This window comes from Rhinatrema bivittatum, chromosome 12 (genome assembly GCF_901001135.1).
Source record: "Rhinatrema bivittatum chromosome 12, aRhiBiv1.1, whole genome shotgun sequence".
Taxonomy (NCBI): Eukaryota; Metazoa; Chordata; class Amphibia; order Gymnophiona; family Rhinatrematidae; genus Rhinatrema; species Rhinatrema bivittatum.
This window is the reverse complement of record NC_042626.1, coordinates 5,977,360-6,003,663: the sequence shown is the minus strand read 5'-3', so window position 1 is coordinate 6,003,663 and position 26,304 is coordinate 5,977,360. Positions and strand designations below refer to the sequence as shown.

Genomic DNA, 26,304 nt, shown 5'->3' with positions numbered 1-26,304 from the left:
AACCAACACACTTCCAAGTACCATCATGTCTACCCAATTAACAATGACCCCACAAGTCAGAAATCTAGGAATTATACTGGACAATCAAATGAATTACAGATCACTCATAAATAACATCGTAAAGGACGGATTCTTCAAATTACAAGTCCTAAAAAGACTGAGACCTCTCCTACATTTTAAAGACTTCCGATTAGTTCTACAAGCAATCATTCTCACGAAAATAGACTACTGCAACTCACTTCTACTGGGTCTACCTGCAAACGCCATAAAACCGCTACAGATGCTGCAAAACGCTGCAGCGAGGATCTTAACCAAGTCCAACAAAAGAGACCACATCTCACCCATCTTAAAAAGCCTACACTGGCTTCCCGTCAAATTCAGAATACTTTTCAAAGTGCTCTCAGTAACCCACAAGGCACTACACAACCTGGCACCACTCGAGCTCAAATTCCCTCTCCAACGCCACACCTCTACCAGACCAGTGAGACAAGCCTACAAAAACAACCTTCAAATCCCACCGATGAAGTCAGCATTAAGCAAAAGAGCTTTCTCCACAGCAGGTCCTAAAATCTGGAACACTCTCCCGTCAGATCTCAGATCAGTGCAATGCTCCACTACATTTAAAAAACGACTCAAGACTTGGTTATTCAACCAAGCTTTCCCTTAACATCAACTTGCGGAATATCCCTGCCAATGATCCCCTCCGTGGGAACACGCTAGAGAACTATATAGACCTCTAGAAATCACATATTCTTTGGCAGTCTAATTATCTAACAACATTATAATACCACCTGTTTAGCTAGACTACATTAGGCACCGTACCTTTTAATTATGTTATTAACCCCATATATCTTAACCCAAGTTAATTCGACCTGTTCATTGTAAGACATTTACTTGTCATTGTTATTGTTGAGAATGTAAACCGAATTGATCAATAATTCTGTTATTGGAAAGTCGGTATAGAAAAATGCTAAATAAATAAAATAAATAAAGACTTTATTGCTGAAGGATAACCAGCGCAACATTCTCTAGCGCCTCTTCCGTTGCTACTTCTGGTAAATGAGACTCTGAATACCGATAGCTCTGAATACAGGAGAGAGCGCTTGCCCTCAGGCACTACGAGAACGCGGCCCTAAGAATGAAAATCTCTTATAAAGCTTATGAACTCATCCTTAAACTTATTATCAATATTACAACTCATTATCCAGGCGTGTAATACTACAAATCTCTAACAAAAAAACACGTTTACACTTCATTTCATCTGATCCTAATGCTTATAGTACGTGGGAGGGAAAAATATCCCAACAAGGGAGCACCTTGCGCGAGAGTAAAGCGCCTCATAGGGACACTGAGCCCGTGAACCTGTCCTCATGCTAAGCTCATCGCTGCTGGGGGTCATAGTGGCACATGAGCAGCAGAGGAGACTCATTACTGGGTTGGCCAGATTACAAGAGGCGGCTGCAGAGAGAGGAAGGGGTTAAATGGGGCTTCTTTCTGAAAACCTAACTCCCTCACTTTACTGCACAAAGCCCAATCCAGAGAACGCATGACACAGCTGTGGTGCCATTGCCAGGGAAGCAGAGCCAGCCCCATGCCTGCTCTGAGGGGGGACTGCCTGTGCTCCTGGAAAAGCACTGGCTCGGGTGGATCTTTCCAACCTCCCACACAGCATAAAGCAATGACGTGCACCTCACGAGTGACTCATTTCTTTATTAAATTTGATTCACCGCCTAAATTACTCACTAGGTGGTGACCAATCATAAATAATAAAATAAAACAGGCCCAACTAATCCAGCCCATATAATCAATAAATCAATACAAGGAATCATAATCAGTCCCCCCCATCCTATACAGAATACATTTAACTAAAAGCATATAAACAATATCCCTGACCACGCCTCTCCCCCATCTACAGACCGCAGAACAGATGCACTTGGGGGTTTTTTTCTCTCTCGCCTTGGTTGGGTTGGTGGGAACCGTGGTCATGGAGGAGTTGCCAGCCATTGCCATGCAGACACAGAAAGACCCACCCCTCAGAGCACGGTCAGCAGCACCCTCCTGGGAAGACCACTGCAGAGGGCCACGCCACTGTTCCCGTGGGATGGGGACACTGGAATCTTGGGCGAGTGGGTCACGCTCTGGAATAAGCTGAGCGGGAAATCTAAGACCTGGGACTTCCTAGCCCCCCAGTTCCCACCACTGAACAAATTCTTTTGAAGAGCTCTGGTGCGGCTCCAGGACATGGGGTGGCGTGGGACTGGGGGGGGACTCCATACCACCGAATGTCTTCGGGATGCCTCAATACGTTGCACAGAGCGGAACAATCAGCAGGCGGGAATCTGCACACGCAGTGACTCCTTAGCAAAACAAAACAGACCCAGCATTCTCGGCTAATGGGGAATCAGTTTTATGGGCTCCCGCACTTACCAGAAACAACTGGTGAAAAACATCTAAAAAGAATTTATTTTTTTCAATATTTCCCAAATGGGCCGTTTATGATTCAAAAGGATAAAGCATCTCAAATTTGAATGCCCTCGTTCACCTCAAACCTAAGTATCCATTAATTTCATGAAAGCCTTTTGCCCAAAGCGAGCACATGTGGTTCTTGTGAAAATATTGACAATGTGAGATAATTGTTATCGTTGCACACCCCCCCCCCCCCCCTTCCCTATTGTTCTGGATCTGTTCTCATGGAAGTTCCTCCTATGAGACCAATGACGATGCCAAATGAATCAACTCCAGTCTTCCCAAAACAAGAGCCTAAGTTGTACACAGAAACAGGAAGCAAGCAAGCCATGCTGAGAATGGTCCAGAGGTTGTGCCCCAATAAGAAAATTCTGCTCCGTGGGACCTGAAATCCGGAAGCCGCACACGTAAGGATTTACCTTCAAAGCAGTGCTGACCTTAGGAGGGTGCGAGGTCCGGGCTATCGTGGTGGTGTGGGGCCCAGGCCAGTGGCTCCTGTCTCCTTCCCCAAGGACAGCCCTGGGGTTTAAGGTACAAACGCTCTAGGATCATAGTTTGGGCTTACGCGGTAATTAAGTGCGTGGGACCTCGGGCCCCTGAGCAGAGCAATCTCAGCACCTCGCAGAGATAAAAGCAAAACACTGTCTTGAGATACCGAGTCTTCCTCCTGAAAGAAGCAACAAAGAAGGCCTTTCAAATCAAGTTCAGAAGGCCTACACTGAAAACCCTCGAGGGAGACAGAGGAGAAAACCCCCCCCAAAAAAAAATAAGTCCTGGAAGCAGCAGGTCCTTCAAAAATGTCAACTCTTATATTATTGTTTAAAAAATATAAAATGCGATAAGTTGTACAAAGAGAAACGTGAAATCTCTCTCAAACCATGAAACTCCACTAGATGGTGCTAAATGCCGCTTTATATCTGAAGGAAAAATACATTTCTTTTTTTTTTTTTCCCCTCAAGACAAGACGGTTGGAGAATCTTCCACCACAGCATCTATGACGAGCAGCCCTCCAGGAACGAGGGTCACACCTGGGATTACCCCGACCACCACAGAATCCCCACCAGGGCTGGGAAACACTGCAGCTGGGTCGCAGGGCGAGACAGGTAAGGACTTGCTTTCATCAACGCACTACCGTGACATTCAAGGAGGGGGTTCCTGGTCTGGCCGCAGCGCTTCCATCTTCTTAGAAGCGAAACGGTTAGGCTGCCGCTGATCTCTGACTGAACGCAACGCCTTCCTGATCTGCCCTGCCCTGCCCTTGCGAAAACGTCTTTAGTCAAGAAATCCACTTTGAAGTGCCCGAAATGCAGAATATAAATCAAGAAAATAAATCCAAATGAACACATCTCCTGTCAGTCAGGGCAACCCTTGCTTCTCTGCAGATTTCCCCATCCAACTCTTGGTGAAATAAGGGAGCCGGTAGCTCTTCACAGTCGGTCGTGCAGGCTGGGAGTGGGGGGGGGGGGGGGGAAGATAAACGAGGCGGGAGGGCAAAGGGGTGAAGTAGTACCAGGGAATATTTTCAGATTTCAGCCATTCCAGATTTTGCAAGTCAGCGTTAGTTGGGCAAACACGGATTCTTTTCCCCCTGCTTTATATTATTTCCATTGTGGTGAATTAAAATCAACGTAAAAGACAGAATGGTCTGGCAAACTTTACCCGCCTCAAATGTGTTTGTACAGAAGTCAATTTTTTCCAAGCGATTGACATTGGTGGAAAGCAATTTATCTGCCTTAATCAAGTGCCTGAAATATGTCTGAAAGATGCTGCGTTCTTCCAGCTTTTTCTGCGCCCAGGGCAGATATTCAGAATTAACCCCCCCACCCCACCCCCCCCCCAAATCCTGACCCTGCATTCTTCTGCAGTGCAAACACTTCAGCCCCATTCGCAGGGGGCATTGCCAGGGATGCGTTTAGTTCACAGGTGTACGGGCAGATGTCATTTTCACATCTTCACAGGGACTTTTACAGAAAATAATTCTATGCACAGAAAAAGGAGCTGACTTAATGGCGCAGACTTTGCTGCCACATGTACGCTTTCGTTTTGAGAGTTGGTACGAAGCCCCTGGGTGAAAAGCAGGCACAGGGCAATCTGACAGTCCCACCCCTGTAACACATCATGCCCTGGCTCTTTTCCTCTGAGGTGGTTTTGTTTGCCGCGTAACCTCTCAAGGACCAGATTTGCCCCCTTGCTGATTCCTCCTTTGTGAGGCGGAGGGCCCGGACACGTGGTCTGGAACAGTGGGCATTTCCTCCGTGGTATTAATAAAATCCAGCAGCACGGTTAACACAATGACAGGAAACCGGTGGTGCCCTCGCCTCTGGCAGAAGAACAGGAGGTTGCCATCTGGTGAAAGATGTTTTAACACTCTGTCACTCTTCTTTCCTTTCAGAAGCCACGGTCAGTACCAGCCAGACCGTGGAGAAAACCACCCACGACCTTCCGCCAGCCCTAACAACAAACGCCAGCTGGCCACCGAGTTACACAAGCCCTAGCCCAACACAGCAGCCGCAGGACGAGAGCACAGCCAGCACCCTCCCCATCAGCACCGCCGAGGCCACAGACAAGGTCAATGCAAGTCACACTGACCAGCCGACTCTCTCTGACCAGCCGACGCTCACAAACCCGCCCTCTCCGACTATGTCATCCGGATCAGACATAGCAACCAAATCGGTAATAAGAAATTGTCTTACTCTCTATTCCCCATAGAGGTCTATTTTTTATTTACTTCTCAGTTCAAGGTTCTTCACAGGGGTCAGTATGACGAATGCTGCAGGGTCCAGGATGTATGTGCAGTCTTTAGGTTCATGGCTGCTTCCCTAGGCCAGTCTCATAGCTTAGCGATCAGAGCAAAGAGCTATGAAATTTAGAGTCCTACGTTCAAATCCCACCAAGCAGCAGGCACCTTGGAGCTTGCTGCTTGCTGCGTGCTCGCATCTGAAGTTCTTTGGGGGCTGCAGCTTGCAGCCATGCATTCACCGTGCATGCTGACGGCGCTCTGTGTTATTAAGCTGCAGCATGCCCCATGCAGTCTGTGTTCTCACACCATTCTCTCATCTGCTTCATTTTGTAGGTCCACGTGGAGTGCCAAAGTATAAAAAGCATCGGTGCAAACGTGGAAGTGATCTGCCTGGAACATAACGAGAGCAAGAGTTGTGTAAGTAACAGCGGAAGTGCCGGGGGGGCCTGCAGTCTGACAGTCGCTTTCCTCAGAGAGACAGCTGGCTAACCACCGAGTACAGAAGCCCTAGGAATCGGCTTCACCAGCGAGTGCCCCCACCCCCAAATCTTTCCTCTCTCCTTCTCCCCCCCCCCAACCCCACAGCATCATGATGCCGCCTTCAACCACGCTGACCTCAGCATGTGACAGGAGACCCTCACTCTCACAGCACACAACACGCAGGCAATTACCTATCCCAGGCTGCAGAGGGGATAACCTCTCCTACGGTGACATCAGCAGTCAGGAAATCCCCTCTCCAAGGTGAGCACAGCCGTTAGGCGCTAGAGATTTATTTTAAGAGGAGCTCCTCGCATGGCATCCTGCTTTGGCAGGAGCAGAAAACGAGGGGCGCTCTGAATATCTCAAGGCGCGCTCGCCCAAGCGAGAGCACGAAATATCCAAGCCTTCTCCTGCTGACAGGGGGCTCTGGGCCTCCCCCTACTCAGGGGCGCGGGGGCGGGTTACCCGGCTGACGTGACCCGCAAGCCTTTACTCGGATACAACTGGGTAAGGTCAAGCCGGATGACTTTAGGTCATGCTCGCCGGCAAGGCCAGGCTGACTCAGATAACTTAGCGGGCTAAGGCTAAACATGGGCGTCAGCCCTGCCCCCAGAATGCCTCGGATTTATCCGGCTAAAATCCTACTGGCTTAGAGCTGTGGCAGTCAGCGTGATGGGAAATCCAACTGCAGACTCAGCCAGGCAAATCATTTCGAACACTGCCCTCTGCCCCCTTAACGATCCCTTTACCAGTTTGTGTTTTTCTGCACTGCGATGAGAGTTTCTCATGGCCTCCTGCTGCAGCCACCCACAGACTTACTTTCTAACTCAGACTGCAGGAGATCATATTTTTGATTACAGTTTCTAGGACAATATTTTTGTCCTTGGCAAACACTTCACGTTTTTTTTGGAGCGGGAGGAGGTGTGTGGGATTCTTCTGTTATTTCCAGAGTCGTATATTTATGACATCCTGGCCACCATCTGAACAAAGTGTAACGTTCTGACGGAGCTCAGGGAGGTCAAAAGTTTCAAAACAGGAATTTGAAAATTTACTATAAAGGTCTGGGGCGAGAGTAATTTATGGAAAACTGCTGAAGGGTGCGTCTACATTACTGAGACTGGTGAAATGCACATACAAAATCTTACAGCGGCTCACGTGTGGATCACCACAGCTTGTGGGTCTGCCACTGGGTTAACTATTCTTCGTTACTCGCTGTGCTGAATTTTACCCACATCTAGCTGGGTATTAACAGCGTTAAAGGTATCTTCTTTTCTGACCCTCCCCCTTCTGAAAGCTGAACATGCACGGACATGAGGCACAAGGGCCATGCACCCCGGTGGTGGCTGCACGTGCTGCGTGCCTGAGCGGCGCTCAGGGGAAGCAGAGTATCAGGATGTATGGCCGTCTATTCTGGCATATCTGTAAGCTAACAATGCATCGAATGCATCGAGACAAGGGAATGGGCAGCCCCTTGTCCCGGCTTCTGAAGGCCAGGATGCCCGACTCCGGCACCGACCCGATCCCCCCGCAGGCAGCATCACAGAGGAATTGACCTTTTCCCTGGCTGAACGCCTCATTCATTCCCCGTTTTAATACCGAGCGAGCCGAAAGCCAAGGAAAAGAGAAAAGTGGAGGGAGCGGCGGCAGCAGCAGCAGCAGCGCTGTAACGAGGTCCATTCTGCCCGTTACATCCCGAATGGCTTTTCAGCCGCACAGGATGACGTTTCATCCTGCAAGTACAGAGGAAAACACAGGAGACACGCTCGGGGCAGGCAGAAGGAACTCTTCCAGGTGAACCTGAGGAAAAACAACTTCTCCATTAAAGGGCATCGCCCCAGGATCCTGGCCCACAACAACAATCTGTGATAAAGGCTGGGCCGCCCCCTTCAGGACAGAGGCCAAGGCCTCCAGGACAAAGGGCATCTCAAAAATGCCCAAAATGCCTGCAATGTTTGGCTCAAGTCCTTCATAAACACTTTCAACTTCCTCTTCCCTTCTCGTGCGAACTGTTAAATTCCCAACCTGCAAAAAAGATAAGGCACGATGCGTGCTCTCCTGTTTCCAGATGACATCACTCAGGGAAGGAGGGCACGGTCCTACCCTTGATGGACCGTTGCCATCAGTCAGTACCCCCAGCCCAGCACGAGCCTACGCGCTCTCTCTCACATTTTATCATTCAGCGTAATTCCTGGTAACTCATCTCTAGTACAGATAAGCGAGCGGGGGAAGAGAATATCCCGTGCACTCGAGGGAACGCGCGTCATACGGTCCTGCCAGGTACTGCACCCTCTGACATCTACGAGGCAGTGTGCTTAATTCATTCCTGGTAACACATCGTTAGGAACCTCTCTTTTCATTTTTCATTTCATTTTTCCTGGAAGTTCAATGTTATAACAAAAAAAAAAAAGTAGAAAAAATGACCAGGTTATAAAAATCAGTGGAAGAGTCATTTTTCTATTGATTTTCTTTGTTTGTTATAACATTGAAGTTCCCAGCAAAAATAAAAAGTGAAAATGAAGTTCCCTACACATTATATAAAAATCACTGAGACAAAGGATGTGAGGAGAAAGCCCATCCAAGCTGGGATTCCCATGCATTCTGCCTTACGGCAACTCCCATGGGCTTGTGCTCAAGAACTGAACATTGTTAAATGTTTACAAAACAAAAACCACAAACAAAACCACCACTAAACAGCACAATACATCCTGTTATCAGGTGCTACCCACATGCCCAAGCATTAGGTGTGAGCAGCTGCCTAGTCCCTGTGCCAATGCAACACGTCCTGTCCGTACCACAGGCGTTTCTCTCCGTGCATCCGGTAGCCACCTGCCTATCAGGGCATCTCTTACCGAAACATAATGGGATAGATTTTAAAAGCTCTGCGCGCGTAAATCCTGCCGGATTTGCACGCGCAGGGCACTCGCACACCTAAATCCTGCCGGATTTGCACGCGCAGGGCACTCGCACACCTAAATCCTGCCGGATTTGCACGCGCAGGGCACTCGCACACCTAAATCCTGCCGGATTTGCACGCGCAGGGCACTCGCGCGCCGGCGCGCCTATTTTGCATAGGCCGCCGGCGCGCACAAAGCCCTGGGACGCGCGTAAGTCCCGGGGCTTCGTAAAAGGGGCGGTCCCGAGTCCCCTGGCACTGCAGCCTATGCCGAGGGATGCAGAGGCGGCGCACGCAAGTTACGCCTGCTTCAAGCAGGCGTAACTTGCACAACAAAGGTGGGGGGGTGGGATTTAGGTAGGGCTTGGGGGTGGGGGGACGTGGAAGGAAAGTTCCCTCCGAGGCCGCTCCAATTTCGGAGCGGCTTCGGAGGGAACGGAGGCAGGCTGCGCGGCTTGGCGTGTGCAGGCTGCCAATTTTGCGCAGCCTTGTGCACACCGACCCCGGATTTTATAAGATACGCGCGTATCTTATAAAATCCAGCGTACTTTTGTTTGCGTCGGTTGCGCGAACAAAAGTAAGCGCGTGCATACTTATTTAAGATCTACCTCAATAAGAATTATCTAGGACTAGTGACTCATGAACACCACAGGTCTCGGTCGTCTTCACCATTTCAGGAAGGGACTTTGCAGTCAGGAAAGCACATGAACACCGTCACCCTTAAATATGTCTTATTCCTTCCTATCAAAAACAAATCTGGTTTTACGTCCACAGACGTGCGATGGAAGCAGGGAGAGAACAGCCCATGACCAGAGCTAATAAGGTCACCTGATGGAGAGATCCCACACAGCTCCAAGGTCCAAACTTCCCACATCCTGTTTTCTGAGAGGCTGAAAACCCATCCTAAGGCTGTATCACATCACTTCTTAAGTGAAGTGGGGAGATCCCATCCTTTGTTTACCAAGGAAATTCACTTGGGAGTATTTCAGGCCAGGAACACACACACACACACACACATAGGTTTACAACAACATTGTGATTGTGCCTATGCCCAGACGCAGAGGAAAGAGACCTCACAAACTTCTTGTTTTATATGAACTGGCCAAAGAGTAAAACAACCTTTTCTTCTCTTTTTCCTTTCTTTTAAATTTTGGAAACAAACAGTTTTCATTGTTAAAACAAACAGGAAGAGACTGGCGGGCACAGGGAGTGTGAACATTGGCAAATCACAGGCAGACAACGGGGTGGGCCCGGAGGGGATGTGAAAGAAAGCTGAAATGAATCTTCAGCCCCTGAACAACGTATTTAATGCACAGACTGTGTGTGACCTGCCCCGAGTCAATAAAAGGGTTATATTTCACTTTTTTACCAAACCAAATCAATAAAACACAGAAGCAAAGTCTAACTGCCTATCTGATCTGCCTCATTTCCTTTCCAGCGCCTCAGACCCCATTCCTTGGTCTCCTGTTTTCCTGTCGCTTCTTTAGGATTAAAGGACCCACTTTAAAAGATAAATACAGAATCAGAGAAAGACCATAGGGCCTGTCCAGTCTAGCCACCTAATTAGGCTTTACAATCCCTATCCCTCCCTCAGAGATTCCCTGGGCTTGTTCCATGCTTTCTTCAATCCAGATACGGTCCTCATCTCCACGGGGAGGCTGCTGCATGCATTCACCACCTTCTCTATAAATATGTACCTAGATTACTCCTGAATTTAACCCTTTTCATCCTCATCCCATGACCCCTCGTTCTAGAGCCTCCTTTCTGTTGAAAGAGGCTCGCGCCTCTTGAGCATGAAAACCATTGACGTAATTAAATGTCTCTATCAGGTCTCTCCTATCCGGCCTTTCCTCTAGGCTATAGGTATCTCAGTGGAGCTGCAGCTCGCTAGGGCCTGAAGCTTTCCTCACTGTCGGGCCAATGCAGTAAAGTGCCCTCAGGCAGAGTACACTGTTAGCCCCCAGTTGGACGCGTGTTTTCCACGCGCTGTTTTTACCCCTTATACAGTAAGGGGTAATAGCGTGTGGAAAACACGCGGCCAACCCCCCCGAAACTAATAGCACCCACAACATGCAAATGCACGTTGATGGGCGTGTCAGTTATTCCCGCGCGATATAGAAAGTAAAATGTGCAGCCAAGCCGGCACCGGGAAAGTGTACAGAAAAGCAGAAAAAAAAACTGCTTTTCTGTAAACCCTCCGACTTAATATCATGGCGATATTAAGTCGGAGGCCCCAAAAATAAAAAAAAAATTTAAATAAAAAAGAAAATTTTAAATCTGCCCACGGGTTGGAAGATGGACCCTTAATTTTGCCAGTGTCCGTTTTCCGAACCCGTGGCTGTCAGCGGGTCCGAGAACAGACGCCGGGCCCTCATTTGCATATTCTTCTTTCTGAATCGCGCGCCCAGGAAAGTGGGCCTGGGAGCTCACCGGCTCTCCCGCGGGTTTTTCTGTATCGGCCCGTGTACTCAACGATGTAAATACTGAGCCAATGGGAACAATCACATCCTGATCCTCCTCAACCATGTTACAACGAAGAGTTAGTCCATAGTCACGTGGATGGACACCACAAGGGAGAGGCAGGCACGGCCTATTCTCTGACCTCGTCCAAGATGCTGGGTGGCAGTGCCCTGGTGATAATATGGAGCTACTTGTGATTCCATCGCCTGAATACACAGCCACGTTACAATGAAAACATGGCCGGCCTCTACTAATAATGTGGCAGTACCACGGAAAATGTTCTTACGTACATGGCTCGCAGAACCTGGGCGTATTCCTTCTTTTGGCTGGAAATAATTTCAAGTATACTGTTGCATACGTACAAACGTTAAGAAATTTACATCATGGCCTTTAAAAACATTTTCTTCATTACTCTTATGGTTCCTGCACCCTGTAACATGCAATAATGCAGTTTTAAGAATGGCAAGGTTGGGTGTTTTTGGTTTACACTCAGCTACTGTCTCCATATACCTGCATCTTAAAGAGGCTACTGCAGTGTTACCAAGTTAAGGGTGACTATCCCTGCATTTAATATATTTTTTTCCCATAAATGCCTTAGGAAAGCTTCAGAGAGGAAAAGGGAACGGAGCTGGCAAACTTACTCTGTGAATCTCCCAGTAGCTCCCCTGCAGAAAATCAGCGGTGCCACCTCCGGCTCAGCACATCCGAAGTGAACCCCAGATGTGTCTTGCTAATTTTAGCTGGCAATGAAGGTCAGTGAAACCTGGCTGTGCTGGGGAATTTTAATTAAATTTGTTTCCTCCCAGCGTGACCTGTGTGTGTGAGTGTGTGTGTCTGTGTGTGTGTGAGTGAGTGTGAGTGTGTGAGAGACAGTGAAGGTCAGTGGCAGCCTGGGACAAGGAGGACTTGTTTCACCAATGTGGGTTTGAATTTCGGCCAAACCTGGTGTCTGAATTCTATATTCACATATAGCTGCTGCTATCATCACTGGTGTTACTACTACAACAGCTTGGGTCTGATTATAAAAAGCATTTACTCGCATAAAACTGGATTTTACTTGAGTAAATGCCCTTTACTCATGTAAGTGGGCTTTTGAAAGTTGCTACAATATATACCATTGAATTCTCCATAGGATTTGCTCACATAAGTGCACTTTACACGCATAAATGGCTTTTGAAAATTGCTATGATAGATGTTACCTTTACACCTGTACATCCTTTTGAAAATTCACCTATATGTTAATAGCGAGTCTTTATCCCAAGTGACCTTGTCAAACACCGTTACTGCATTTGAATTCATAAATTATGCAGAACTAAACCAGTGACAAGACAGATAAGTTAGAAAGGACCTAAACAAAGAACCTGAGGGGTGGAGGAAATAAGGTTGCCACTTGGCGCCAAGTCATAAGCTGAATTTTCAAAATCTACTTCACCCAGCACAAGTGGGTTTTCGCAGCTGATGAGACAGCAGTGGGGGAAAAGGGAAAAAGCAGTGTCTTCTGCTTCATGGTGGGGAGAAGGTGGCAGCAGGTATTAGGAAGAGAGGGGGGAAGGAGATGTGGAGAGAGAAGACTGTATCTTGGCAGGGGGAGATGGCAGAAAGGAATGAACCACGGCAGAGGATGGAAGAGCACAGAGAGAGGACTGAATGGTAAGGATGTGCAGCCAGAAAATTTGTTTTTATTTTCGCTTCATTTTATTATTTATTTATTTATTTAGTTTGGCATTTTTCTTGGTTCATTTTCGTTCACACTAAAAACGAATGCACATTCCTGTTGCACAGGGTGGGGAAAGGGGTGTGCATTCTTTAGGGAAGAAATGTATGCACCACATAAATCACACAATCCCCCAACCTTTGGGGAGCGAGAATGCACGGCGAGGACTGAGGGCCAGTAAAGCTGCACTGGCTACCGGGCTTGCCTCTAGTCTTCAAGGCCTTACTTTACAAAAGAGAGGCTGATCAGAGCAGCTGCCTTCAGAAATGTGCACCCGGAAGAGCTCTGTGCCCCTCTCAGGACGTTTGTAAGGCCTCAGGGAAAGATGTTAGATTTACAGAGACCATCGTGAAGGCCTTCTCACAGAGAGGCCCCCTCACCGTGGAATAAAATTGTTCTGTTTTTCAGAAAACAGACTAAAGCTGGGCTGTTTGTGTCTGCTTTCTATTGATGGGATCCTGTACTTTATTTTATTTTTGAATAGTAATACTGTTCTTCCTATGGATAACTTTTATAAGTTTTACGGTAAAGGTTCACAGCTGTGTTACCTTTCTGATGGTGCATAAGTTACCCAGTTTGCTTCGTTTGTATTATATTAATTTTTGCTGGTGAGATCACTGCTCATATCTTCAGATTCTGTCCTTTGCCCAGAGTCACTATGGACAGACGGATGCTGAATGTACCTAATAAATCTCATCCCTTGCAAGTTAAGTCGTGGGGGAATTTTGGAATCCCTGTCTAAGCAAACGTCTGCATATCTCCTTCTTACCACCGAGAAGCGAGCTAGCGAGAGAGAAGAAACTTGCGTTTCGGGGGGCTTTGCCCACACATTCCATTTTCTAGTAAATCTGTAATATTGCTGCGAGCCTAAAGCCATGGTCTCAGCAGGGCTTTCATTTTCCACATCTGGAAAGGGGCCTGTTTTTCTGGAAGCCACACTAATTCCACTGGCTTTCCTTTGAAACAAAATCAGCTAGATTCTCCCCCCACCCTTTAATTTTTAAAGGCAACTATTATTACAGCGAATAAATAGGAATCCTGAGGTGGAGGTTTTATTGTGGAATGCAATTTACAAAGAAACGCTGTTTTGTTTTCTTTTTGAACGACAGATGATGCCAAAAAGATACTTGACATCGTGCAGAGAAACACATCCAGCCTTCAGCAGGTAACAACAACAGTCAGCCATTAACGCTACATGCTAGACTAAAAAAAACAAATAAAAATATAAAACCTTGCAGAGCACGATCAGCCCAGAAGATCGTATGGAGGGGTGAAAGTGTTAACAAGGCAGAGTTGGGTGTGGCCTCACTGGAAGATTATTTTTGTGTGGTGTAAAACAAACAACCGATCTGAGGTCAATGAAGGAATTATAAACTGACACAATATTAGTCAGAAACTCACACCAAATTCACAAACTCAAAAGGTCAGCTAAGGAAGACATAAACAACCTTTTCTTCTCTTTTTCCTCTCTTTTAAATTTTGAAAACGAACAGTTTTCATTGTTAAAACAAACAGGAAGAGACTGGAGTGCACAGGGAGTGTGAAAATTGGCATTACACAGGCAGACAATGGGGTGGGCCCTGGGGGGGATGTGAAAGATTGCTGGAATGGCACTTAAAAGGCAGCAGTGTGCACCATCGAACCCAGAACATTGATGTTACCTGTGATCTGAGACTTGGGGGACACCAATAGCCCATCCGCCCTCCCCCAAGTAGCACTACAAGCATCTTGAAGCCGATGCATGCTCTGGCCGCAGACTCAGAGGTCAGACAGGAGTCCCAAAGTCCACGCAGTGTACATTTTCTGCAATTGTTTGAGCTGGGGAGGCTGAGATGATACTTTATCAACTAAACGCAGTCTAAGAGATTACACTCAGGAAGTATTTTGCATGAATGACTGAAAACCATAAAACTGAGTCAAGCAGTCCAAAGAAAACCGCTGTTAAGAGACTCGGACTCGCTGGTTTCGACCTACCTTAACCCAAAGACAGCTTCCCACACTGACTAGCCTTCCTCTGCACAGGGAAATACGTAGCCTGCTGGCATTGCCTAGCGCAGTCTGGGTAGCAGAGAGGCCAACTTCCCATAAAAAAGAGCTGAAAAATGGAGCTGGCTGTAAACATCCCACATGCCGCATCTCTCTCTCCCGGCTCCCTGCAACGGAGACGGCAGCTACCCAAGCCTGAAGGTCCCAGGGACTGGGGGAAGCTGCTGGGGAGTGGCGGGGGAGAGCACGGCAAAGCACTGCGAGTAGGAAGAGAGGGACCAGGGGATGGGAGCGGTGCCTGTCTGATCCCCATACCTCACTGCTGATTCCCCCCACTCCAGCAATGCTCCAGAGATGCTTTTTAATGATAGGAAAAAAAAAAGGTTTGATTAAATAAAATCCCCTTATGCTGTCAGCAAAAATATTTCATGAGAGCTAGCACCCCTGCTCGGCAGTTATTTAAGAATTACATCATTTAGGATTTTAAACATGAGCAAGGGAAAAGCGAATGCAACCATGAGGACAAAACTAAACATTTAGACAAACGCCTTTGACTGCAGGCCCCCCCAAGGTGTGCAGATAACGCAGAGACCCCAGAGGTGCACCTCAGCTCACACCCATCCTCCAGTGAGATCTGTGTGAGCGTGGAAGTGCTGCAGAAGTGATCTGTCCCACTGCCCTGCAGGCAAGCGAGAGATGCCACCAAACCATCTTGTAATCCCTTCTTCGTCTTTATACGGAGAATTCCAAGTCACGTGGAGGTATCCTGTGAAACACAGAAACATAGATATGATGGCAGAAAAGGACCCCAGTCTGCCCGGCGAGCTCATGGCAGCATCTGCCACGCCATACAATTCACCCCATACCCAACAGCATCCCAGACCATCAACCCAGGGGCCTTGATGGTTGCTGTTTTCCAATTTCCGTCACCTCAGAGAGCAATGATGGAGTTGCATCAACAGTATGAAGGCTTATTGGTTAAGGGCAGTAACCGCCGCACCAGCAAGTTACCCCCATGCACTCTTTTCCATCCTCGAGCCTTTAGGGATCCTCAGTGTTTATCCCATGCCCCTTTGAATTCTTTCACCGATTTAGTCTTCACCACCTTCTCCAAAAGGGCATTCCAGGTATTTCCTGACGTTGGTTCTGAGTCGTCCTCCCTCCAGTTTCATTATATGCCCCCTAATTCTACAGACTTCTTTCCAATGGAGAAGGTTTGTTGATTGCGCATCATTAAAACCTTTCAAGTATCCCTGCACCTCCTCTCTTCCAGGTATACATATTTAAGATCTTCAATCCCTCCTCATAAGTCAATTGATGGAGACCTCCCACCATTTTTGTCGCCCTTCTCTGGACCTCCTCCAACCTGTCTCTGTCCCTTTTGAGATACAAACTCCAGAACTGAACACAGACTCCAGGTGAGGCCTCACCAAGGACCTGTAGAAGGGGATTATCACCACCTTCTTTTTCTTACTGGTTATTCCTCTCTCTATGCAGCCCTCATTCTTCTGGCTTTAGCTATCGCCTTGTCACATCGCTTCACCATCTTCCGATCGTTAGACACTATCACCCCAAGGTCCCTCTCCTGCTCCATGAACAGCAGCTCTTCATCCCACATCACATACAGCTCTTCTGGATTACCAAACCCCAGATGCCTGACTCTGCACTTCTTGACATTAAATCCCAGATGCCATATCTTCGACCAATGTTCAAGCTTCCTTAAATCGCATTTTATTCTCTCTACTCCTTCCAGATCTTAGTATCATCCACAAATAGACAAACTTTACCTTCAATCCCTTCTGCAATGTCACTCACAAAGATATTAAACAGGACCGGTCCCAACACAGATCCCTGTGGCGCTCTGCTTAACTCCGTTCTCGCTTCAGAGCAGGTTCCATTCAACATCACACACTGTCTTCTATCCATCAACCAATTTGTAATCCACTCCACCACCTTGGCGCTCACTCCCTAGCTTCTCATTTTATTCACAAGCCTCCTATGTGGGACCGTATCAAAAGCTTTGCTGAAATCCAAGTAGATCACATCAAGCATTCTTCCTTCATCCAATTCTTTAGTCACCCAATCAAAAAAATGAATCAGGTTTGTCTGACAGGACATTCCCGCCTGGTGAATCCATGCTGCCTCGGGACCAGCAATCCTCCTGCCTGTAGATAGTTCATTATCCTTTCCTTCAGCAGAGTCTCCATTAATTTTCCCCAGGATCGAGGTGAGATTAACTGGCCTGTAATTTTCAGCCTCCTCTCTGCTCCCACTCTTGTGAAGCAGGACCACCACAGCTCTTCTCCAATCTCTTGGCACCAATCCTGTTTCCAGGGATCTATTGAACAGGTCATGCAACACATCTCTGAGCTCCCTCAGGATCCTAGGATGATCATCATCAGGCCCCATTACTTTGTCCACTTTCAGTTTTACTAGCTCTTCCCATACATTTTCTTCTGTAAATGGAGTTTTGTCTACTTCACTCCCATCCACAGTCTTGTTAATTAGTGACGGTCCTTCTCCTAGGTCTTCTTTAGTAAACACAAAACTGAAGTATTTGTTTAATATTTCTGCTATTTCTTCGTCTCTCTCCACACATTGATCCTTGTCACATTTCAATTTCACTAAACCACTTCGGACCTTTCTCTGATGTATCTGAAAAATGTTTTGTCACCTCGTTTTACCTCTTTGGCTATCCTTTCTTCCATCTGACTTTTTGCTTCGTCTCCGTCAGTTCCGCCAGATATTCTTCCCTTTGTTCCACTTTTTGGGATCCTTTATATATTTCTTGAACACTGTTCTTTTTGCTGTTATTATGTCAGCCCCCTCCTTTGAGAACCAGATCGGTTTCTTATTTCTTTTACTTTTGTTTACTTTTCTAACATATACATTTGTTGCTTTTGTAATCGCTCCTTTTAGTTTGGTCCACTGTTGTTCCACCTCTCCCATTTTCTCCCAGTCTTCTAATTCTACCTCCAGCTTTGTCCCCATTTTGACAAAGTCCGTATTTTTGAAACGCAACACTTGGGTCTTCGTGCGACTTCTCCGTGTCTTGTTTGCGATGTCAAACCATACCGTTTAATGATCACTGGTGCTGAGGTGTGCACCTACCCAGAGAGAGACACATTCTCATCATTAGTGAGCACTAGGTCGAGTATAACACCCTTCCTCATGGGTTCCATTGCCATTTGTTTGAAGAGAGCCCCTTGCAGGGCTTCCACTATCGCTCTGCTTCTGGTAGATTCCACAGAAGGGATTCTCCGGTCTACGTCCGGCATAATAAAGTCTCCGACAATCAGCACTTATCCTTTCCTTCTCACATTTTGGATGTCTTAGACCAGATCCCTGTCCAGTTCTTCCATTTGAGTCGGAGGCCTGTAAACCACACCAGTAAAAATGGATAGGTGAACCATTTTTTTTTTTTTTAGGACAGCCCTTAATGCTTCTTCTCTACACCACTTTCCTTGCAGTTCAGATGCTAGGATATTGTTTTGACAGAGAGCTACTCCTCCCCCTTTTCTGGTCTCTCTATCCTTCCTTAACAAGTTATAGTCCGATATGGCCGTATCCCAATCATGAAAATCCGTGAACCATGTCTCCGTAACAGCAACAACATCCAAGTCCGCCTCTACCATTAGGACCTGCAGGTCTGGGATTTTATTGCCCGAACTACGAGCATTTGTAGTCATAGCTTTCCAATGTTTTTTCTTTGATCTGTTGCACTTTGTATGCATCTTTTCTGCTTTTTTGTGCTGATTGATTTTGATATTTTCTCCTCCCACGTCCTGTATTGCTTGGGGGTGACGTCAATTTCATTGGCCATCTCCTGCCACCCTCATTCTTTAGTTTAAATGTCTGATATTGTATGATCTGAATTTCTCACTTAGCATCTGCCTTCCTGCTACAGACATATAACCTTTTACTGCTCCATACACGACCCCAGCCTCCAATATATCCAAAACCACTTTCTGTACACCAGGTTTTGAGCCAAGAATTGAAATTATTTATACAGCATAGCTTCTCATTTCCCTTTCCATGAACAGGTAATACTTCTGAAAAGGCAAGGGTCTTTGCAGTGTGTCTTATCTTCTTGCCTAGATTTTGGAAATCTTTTTGTAATTCATGGATACCATTTCTATTGAGGTCATTGGTCTCCAGATGGATGATAACCACTGATATCAAAGTTCCTACTTTCTTCTTCAATGACTTGGACTATCTGGTTTAAATTTCTACTAGCTGAGGATCCTGGAAGGCATTTAACTCTTGTGTCACCATCAAAAAGTGCTCCCAAATTGGTTCCTCTAATGATCGAGTCTCCCAGCAGAAGCTGCTTTAGCCCTCATGCAGTCCCTTACAATATAATACTGGCATGGTGTTCAGAGCCTTTCACACCCAGGGCCTTGCTGATGGTGAGCAGCGGTGACAAATGGCTAACACCATCAGAACTCTACTTGCAAAGAGAGAAAGATGCAAAATGTTTAAGAAGCCCAGGAGTCTATCATGGTAGTGTTGAATGGGATTCAGTTTCAGAGCATTCAGACAATTCCCGCTGTGTATAAAGGATCACTTTTCTCAAGCCAAGAATTTCAGAGTATTCTATAGATTTATGCAGTATAAAAAATGAATCCAATACCATTCTGGTACAGGAGTTCCAAAAAATCATCAGCCTAGCCAAGATCATCCTAATATTCATAGAGTCGTCTGGTCACCATATTTCAGGGTGGGAATTACCGGTATTGGTTTTTTTGTTTGTTTGGGTTTTTTTTACATGCTACAAAATTAGCTAGAGAGATACACAATGGTGGGTATTTTAAATTGCCAATCTGGAGATTACCATGGCAACAATACCTCTATGCTATTAGAAGGTTGTACCCAGCAAGCCTTTGGTTTTTCAGTCATCATAACATAGCAGATGATGGCAAATGAGGACCCAATGGCTCATCCAATCTGCCCAGTCATCTTCCTCTTGGGTTTTCTATGCCTTTGGGTAGAAGAATTTGTAGATTATCATTCCTAAACCAATACCAGCTGTCTTTTAGCCAACTTTTCAAGCCCTACCACTGTCCTCTGTACCTGTCCTAAGTATGTTTAAATTCTGTTACTATGCTGGAAGGTTATTCCAGGCCTTGCTGCCTTCCTTTCTGGTTCTTACAAGTCCCATAGCGGTCCATATTCAGCGGTTCTTATCTGGCTAAAAATGCCACAGGATACCTGGTCTAAAGCTAACCAGACTAAGCTGCTTAGGTAACTTTAGGCCTGCTATTAGGCTAACTCTGGCCGCCAAGCACTGAGCATGTCAGTGCTGACCGACTAACATTAAACTGTGCCCCTGGAATGATCCCAGCGCCGCTAAATCTGGTGCAATGATTTGCCTGACAACATTTAGCTGGTTAGCAGGGTCTTAATTTTAATTGTGAAGGTCTGTCCCAAAGTTAGTTGTACAAACCTTTTTTAATATGGACTTCATACTTAATCCAACATCAAGCCCCTCCTAACCACCAAGCTTTGTAATAATCCAAACAGCCACAAAAAAAAAACTAGCAAGGCTACTGTCCAAAACTCTTGGCCCTCCTCTTATATTTCTACAAGAAGTGAGAGTTAGATTGATACCAGTAAAAAAAAAAAAAATTAGAAACGTGTTTCAGTTCTTATGCATGTAAAGTCCTCTATGGTACAGAGTTCTAGTAGCCACAATGTTCCTAAGGAAATTGGGATCCCTTGCAGGTTACAACACTAGGTATTGGAGCAATATAAGAATACTAAAAACAACTAGTGTTACATCATCTTTTGAAACCATGCAGATCCCTTGGAGGATCCAGGTGGTCTTGAAGCTAATGCATCACTTCACCTCTGGATAATCCTTACATTGCTCCAAGCACCTGCAAAGAATCCAGTATCCTGATGGGAAAATTCAGTGAACTGTGACACGCGTGTTTCTACATTTATAAGGCTATTTGTTTATTTTTGGTGTATTTCTAGCTGGGCATACAGCAGTACAAGAGGGAGAAGGTATCCGAGCATCAGGACCGATCCAGAAAGACCCTGATTGCCCTGCTCACATGTGGACTCCTCCTAGCAGCCATCATTATGGCCGGCTTCTTCCTCTCAAACAGACAGAGCTGGAGCCCCGGGAGACAGAGGCTGGTTAGTTCCTATGACTGGCAAAACAACAAAAGCTAAAGCTAACCAATAAAAAATGTCAGAGACTGTGAAGGGCCCTTATACCCCAATTTCTTACTGCCTTGGTGAACAGAAGGACTAGTACCAACACTCCAGCGGCTACAAGAGGGGAAATTCAACTGTCTTTTTCCTAGTAGTCAGCAATGGGACAAACTAGCAAGCTGTACTTATCCAGTATTTTCACAGGAAAGGGGATTTGCATTTTCCATGATCTCACGATTTGATTGGAAAAAGATTTCCACATGGTGGGGAATGGTTTGGTTGTGGTTCCCGTCCTGTATCGGGCTTGCAAATTAGCAAAAGGATTACAAACACATTCTCCCAGAGTGCAAAGTTTGCAGTGACATCACAATCTTTTGGAATGGGCTGTGACATCACAATACAGTGGATTAAAATGTCACAGCAGGGTCAAAGGGGAGAGAAGTGCGCTCTCAGAACAGGCCACTCCTTTAACCTTTAGCCTTTGATAAGGCCACCAAGCAGAGAGGCTCCCTGACAAACTTTATATTTATCCCCGCCTCCTTCCCTGGGTGATCAATGATGCTAGGTCAATGAGGCCCAAGAGTAGATTTTATCAAGAGCACAGTCTTTTGATGTTTTATGGGTTGGCTTCAAAGATCTCGCATCAAAAGAGAAAGCAGGAGCTTGCTCACATTTTAAATGCAGTCTAAGCTGATAGCCCCCTCCCCTCCCCCTGCAAATCTGAAAGTAAAGCTGCAGATGGTCCCGGCACCACCATGATGTTACGGGAGAGCCGACTCCCGCCGCTGCTCGCCACTGTCGGAGGGAGGATGCTGGGTTGCACGGACCTCGGTCTGACCCAGTCTGGCAGCTCCTATGCTCCGTTTTACATCCCTCCAGCAGCTCTAAATGCTTGCAAGGCCAGAGTAAGCTTATGAGTCACTGCTGACTTAGATGCACATTACAAAGAGCCAGAAATAGAGCCGAGCAAATAGGTGGCTGCTCTGGGTTACTTAAATATCACACGTCAGTATCTGTGAGAACAATGAAGTAGTTAAGGAGCATTCCTGCCTGCACACACATGTGCACTGCTGGAAATACCTTCATGTACTAATTGAACAAATACTGAATTATTTCCTGGTGTGAAACTGTATTAAACATGGCTGCATTCAAAAGACACCTAGATAAAGTTTAACAGATTCTAAGCTGGGCATCAAAGTGAAATGTCCTTGTATTTCACTTTGATTAAATATATATATATATATATATATATATTTTCATAGAAATATTATTGTATCTACTCTGTAATTAAGGCTAACCAATTAAGCCAATAAAGAAAGAATTATTTCCTAATGTGATCAGTTTAAAGCGTTTCATGGTGCTTATGTAGACCTGAAGCCATCAGGGACTGATTTATGTGCTGGTGATCAGAGAGCCAGGTCCCTGGCTCTGACTCTCTAACACCTTTTCCACCCAAGAGGAGAGCCAGGGGAAACCTGATCCAGCACATACCTCCACATCTACAGCACTAAAGCCACCACGGCTTTGCAAGAGACTCTGGAGTCCTTGCAGAGTGGCCGCAAGCCCTTGGCAAAAGTCTTAAGAGCTCCTTGGCTCGGCCCTGCTTGGATCCCCCCTCATAAGACGCACGTGGATGGGGATGGGCATGGCCACCGGGCAATAGTCTATAATACGGCTCTGTGTACGTGCTTTCTTTACAAGTGCAGCAGGAGGCCTTATCATAAGCATATAGTAAGATAACCGAGCAGAAGGCAGCAGATAAGTAGCATTTGGCCCATCCAGTGTGACCCGTTGAGATAAGCCAACGAACGGCAGATCCAGGCTATTTTACATCAAAGCCATGAGACATCGTTACACTCCCCCAGCAGTATCTGCACTTCATGTACACTGCATGTCCTCCGTCACATCATCTTTGGAAGCCAATTAGTAATGTAGAGCGCTGCTTGCAAGCTCAGTGATCCGGTTGGCCAAAGATACAAGATATTTACTTAGACAGAACACTTTTCCTCCTACCTAAGATAGTAAAGCATCACTACTGGACAGAGAGGCTGTCGGTCAAAGGCAAAATGTGATATTTCTCGCTAACAGCCTTGCTATTTATATACGTGTTTAGGGTGAAGACCCATACTATACAGACGATAGCCCAGGCAACACAGTGCTACCTGTGGCCTCTCATGACCAGTCAGAGCTTCAGGAGAAGCCAAATCTGAACGGAGGAGCCCAAGAAAACGGCACTGGCCAACCAGTGAGTGCGGCAGCAACTAACGGACGTTCAACGCGGCAGCACGTGGTGGCGGACACGGAACTGTGATGTACACACGCAGTGCAGCATTAAAGGGCTGGCTTCACCCACACTGTAAACCATATTTCTTTCTACCCACTGCTCAGTCAAACTTTTATTAAAACAGTATTGGTCTGAAAGCTTTTACTTTCAATGTCAACCGGTTTCCGGGTGGGGGTGTTCCCCCGGTTCTTGAAAAAAGGATGGCCCCCTCCACCCTAGCAAGCAGAAACAACCAAACACAGAGAAAATGTCCTTTAATGACAGCACTGACGGTTTTCTTAGAAACATGGACCTGGTTTCCAATGCCAAGTGACAAACTGGGGGAGGACATAGATTATAGGATTTTTTTGTTTTTTTACTCTGACAGGAAAACCATGCAACCTAAGAATGATATTCTAGAAAAGTTTCCTTTTTTGATTTTTTTTGGGAGGGGGCTTTTGTTAAATTAATTTTACTTATCCAGGCACTTCAACATAGCTGCCTCAACAGTCAGCCAAGGTAATGACGTCCAGAAGCAGATCGACAAGTGGAAGATGTGGCCAGGTCCACCCCTACACAGAGGCGAGTGCATTAGCCAAAGCAACCTGCACTGTGGCTCCGTATTTGGCACTGATCACTTAAGACCAGTGTTAGCCACCACTGGCCCAACAGTACAGTGGCTACCATTTTCTGCCCGGTTGTGGGAATCACGGGACAGCACCAACCGCTGGCCCTGCCCTCCCCCCCGGATCTTCCTAAAAGAACTCCCTTAGGACTGGCTAGAAAGGTCCTGCCAAATGTAAATTAGAAAACAAAAAAAAAAGAGTAACATGAGGACAGCCTGGAAACTGCAGCCATCTTAACATGCAAATCAGAAGGCAAGATATATTGGTTTCTTTTTGATCTAACCCTTTAGCAAAAGGCAAACTATTCAAAAGCAAATGAGGCACCCTGAAGAAAAGATACGTGATCTGGAGAGGTGCAGGAGTTTGAAAATAAATTTAAAAGTCAGATTTTAAAATATTTTACCAAATGTATGTGCAAATGTTGTAAAAAAACAAAAGTAATACTCTTAAAAGACAGGGGACTTGAACAATAATTGTTATTTTTGTGCAATCAATGCCTTTTTAATGATCTGGTAAAAGAAGAACGCAGAGCTCATGTAATGACGGCATGCAAGAAGAATGCGCCTCCTCTCTGTGGCTTAACTGCTTCATAACTGGTGAGGCGCCAAGAAACATACGTAAGACATTATTTTCTGGGTTTTTGTATAGTTTGAGATGAGAGGACTAAAAAGGGTTCAACATAAGGGTGCTTTTTAAGGAAGAAGTAGGCGACACAATGGCCAAGACACAAGGTATAGGCGAGACCCTCCTGTTGGACTAACTCACTCCATCTGTGACCGGCTTTCAAGAACTTTGTTTATCCCGACGAAGGGAGCAGAGTTCTCGAAAGTTTGTCACAAATGCATTAATTGCTTAACTGCAAATGGACGAAAATGACAATCAAATATTTTTGCATTCCGAGCAGGCTTGGAATGAGGAATCTGGAAGTCATTCTGTCTTTTCAGAAGCAGGGAGGAATCAAACTAGAGAAGGTAAATGGAACCAGAGAAAAGATTCAGTCAATAAAAGGTGCAATTTTCCAAATGTCCATAGAGTCTCTCTTTGAAAATTTGCGTGGGTGGAGGAGGATGGGGTCCTTTGGACCTGTGCGTGTTCCACCTGCAAAGTACGAGTGTTAAAGTCCTTCTCTAACCTATCCCTGGCCTTTTAGATTCATAGCTAAAAGCAAGTGACCTGTAAACAGTGCATGTACGCTTCCTTACCAGGCCTATCCCTGGCCCTTTAGACCCATAGTTAAAAGCAAGCAAGCTATTTGTTTACATAATAAACAAACTTAGATTGCAAGCCCTCTGGGGATAGGGAAATACCTACAGTACCTGAATGTAATCCACTTTGAAGCACTGAAAAAAAAAAAGTGTGAAAAGTGGAATCTAAATCTAAATAAAAGCAAACGGGGTGGGGGTGGGGTCATTTTCTCACAGGTTAGCCATAGGTCTGAAAGGTACCTCCTAAAGCTCTCTCTGAGGGTCAGAACGGATATCAGAAGAGCCAGAGAGACAGGACAGGGGACTGCACCATAAGCCCCGGAAAGGAGCGGGGAGAAAGCAGACGTTCAAAAGACCTCCAAGGTGTAAATAATGCACAAGAGGGATTTTTCAGTGGAAAGGGTATAGCAGAATAAGAGGCCATGGTATATGAGGCTGGAAGGGGTAGATTTAGAAATATTTCTTCACAGAAGGGGCAATGGATTCACAGAACAGCCTCCCAGGAGCAATGGCAGAGACAAAACCAGAGTCCAAATTCAAGGGGGTCTGGAAGGCTTCTGGGTGAAAGAGAAGACATTGTACAGAGCCATTCACTACTGCACCACGTCCACACTGAATATACAGGAGAGAAAGTTTGTACCTACTCGGGTGTCCAATGAATGCAAATTTAGCTCATGCATATTCACTGTGAATATCCTGAAAACTGGGCAGGATCTGTACTTTTGGGAAGCCCTGCAAAAGAGTCTTTGGTGCTACTCTAAGAAGGAGAAATGGACTGATTAGTTGGGCTTTGTGACCCTTATCTACTGTCATTTTCTATACAAAACCTGAAGGTCTGTGGCATGGCGGTTCTGCCCAATTTATCCAGCTTTCATTCTCTACAAATCAGCATTCAGTACGATTTTCTACTGAAGAAAGGAATCACAGAACAGACCCAGGAAACATTTCTTTCTAAAAGTAAACATACCCACTGTCCATTTCCTTCCAGGGAGCTATGACTTATAATTATGAAAGCAGTCCTGCCTGGTAAAGTTTAATTCAGAAACCAAATCTATTTCCTCACCCTCTAAAGACATTTCTGCATATTTTTTTCTCCAGCAGTAATTTCAAAGCACTTTCCTTTCTTTTTTTCTGATGATCTAGGGCAGTAATTTCAAAGCACTTTCCTTTCTTTTTTTCTGAAGATCTGGGGCAGTAATTTCAAAGCACTTTCTTTCTTTCTTTCTGAAGATCTGGGGCAGTAATTTCAAAGCACTTTCCTTTCTTTCTGAAGATCTGGGGCAGTAATTTCAAAGCACTTTCCTTTCTT

At 45.9% G+C, this 26,304-nt stretch overlaps 1 protein-coding gene across 1 annotated transcript in view; it reads left to right on the top strand.

Annotated features, from left to right (window-relative positions):
• The window catches only part of CD34 (CD34 molecule), a 36,885-nt gene extending 11,709 nt beyond the window's left edge, over nt 1-25,176 (top strand). The window contains exons 2-8 of the mRNA XM_029572688.1: nt 3,426-3,569; nt 4,859-5,139; nt 5,540-5,623; nt 11,638-11,791; nt 13,863-13,918; nt 20,719-20,883; nt 23,015-25,176. Coding sequence (XP_029428548.1) covers nt 3,426-3,569; nt 4,859-5,139; nt 5,540-5,623; nt 11,638-11,791; nt 13,863-13,918; nt 20,719-20,883; nt 23,015-23,212 — 1,082 coding nt within the window. The 3' untranslated portion in view covers nt 23,213-25,176. The remainder of the gene's footprint in view (nt 1-3,425; nt 3,570-4,858; nt 5,140-5,539; nt 5,624-11,637; nt 11,792-13,862; nt 13,919-20,718; nt 20,884-23,014) is intronic.
• Nucleotides 25,177-26,304: the final 1,128 nt, after the last annotated feature.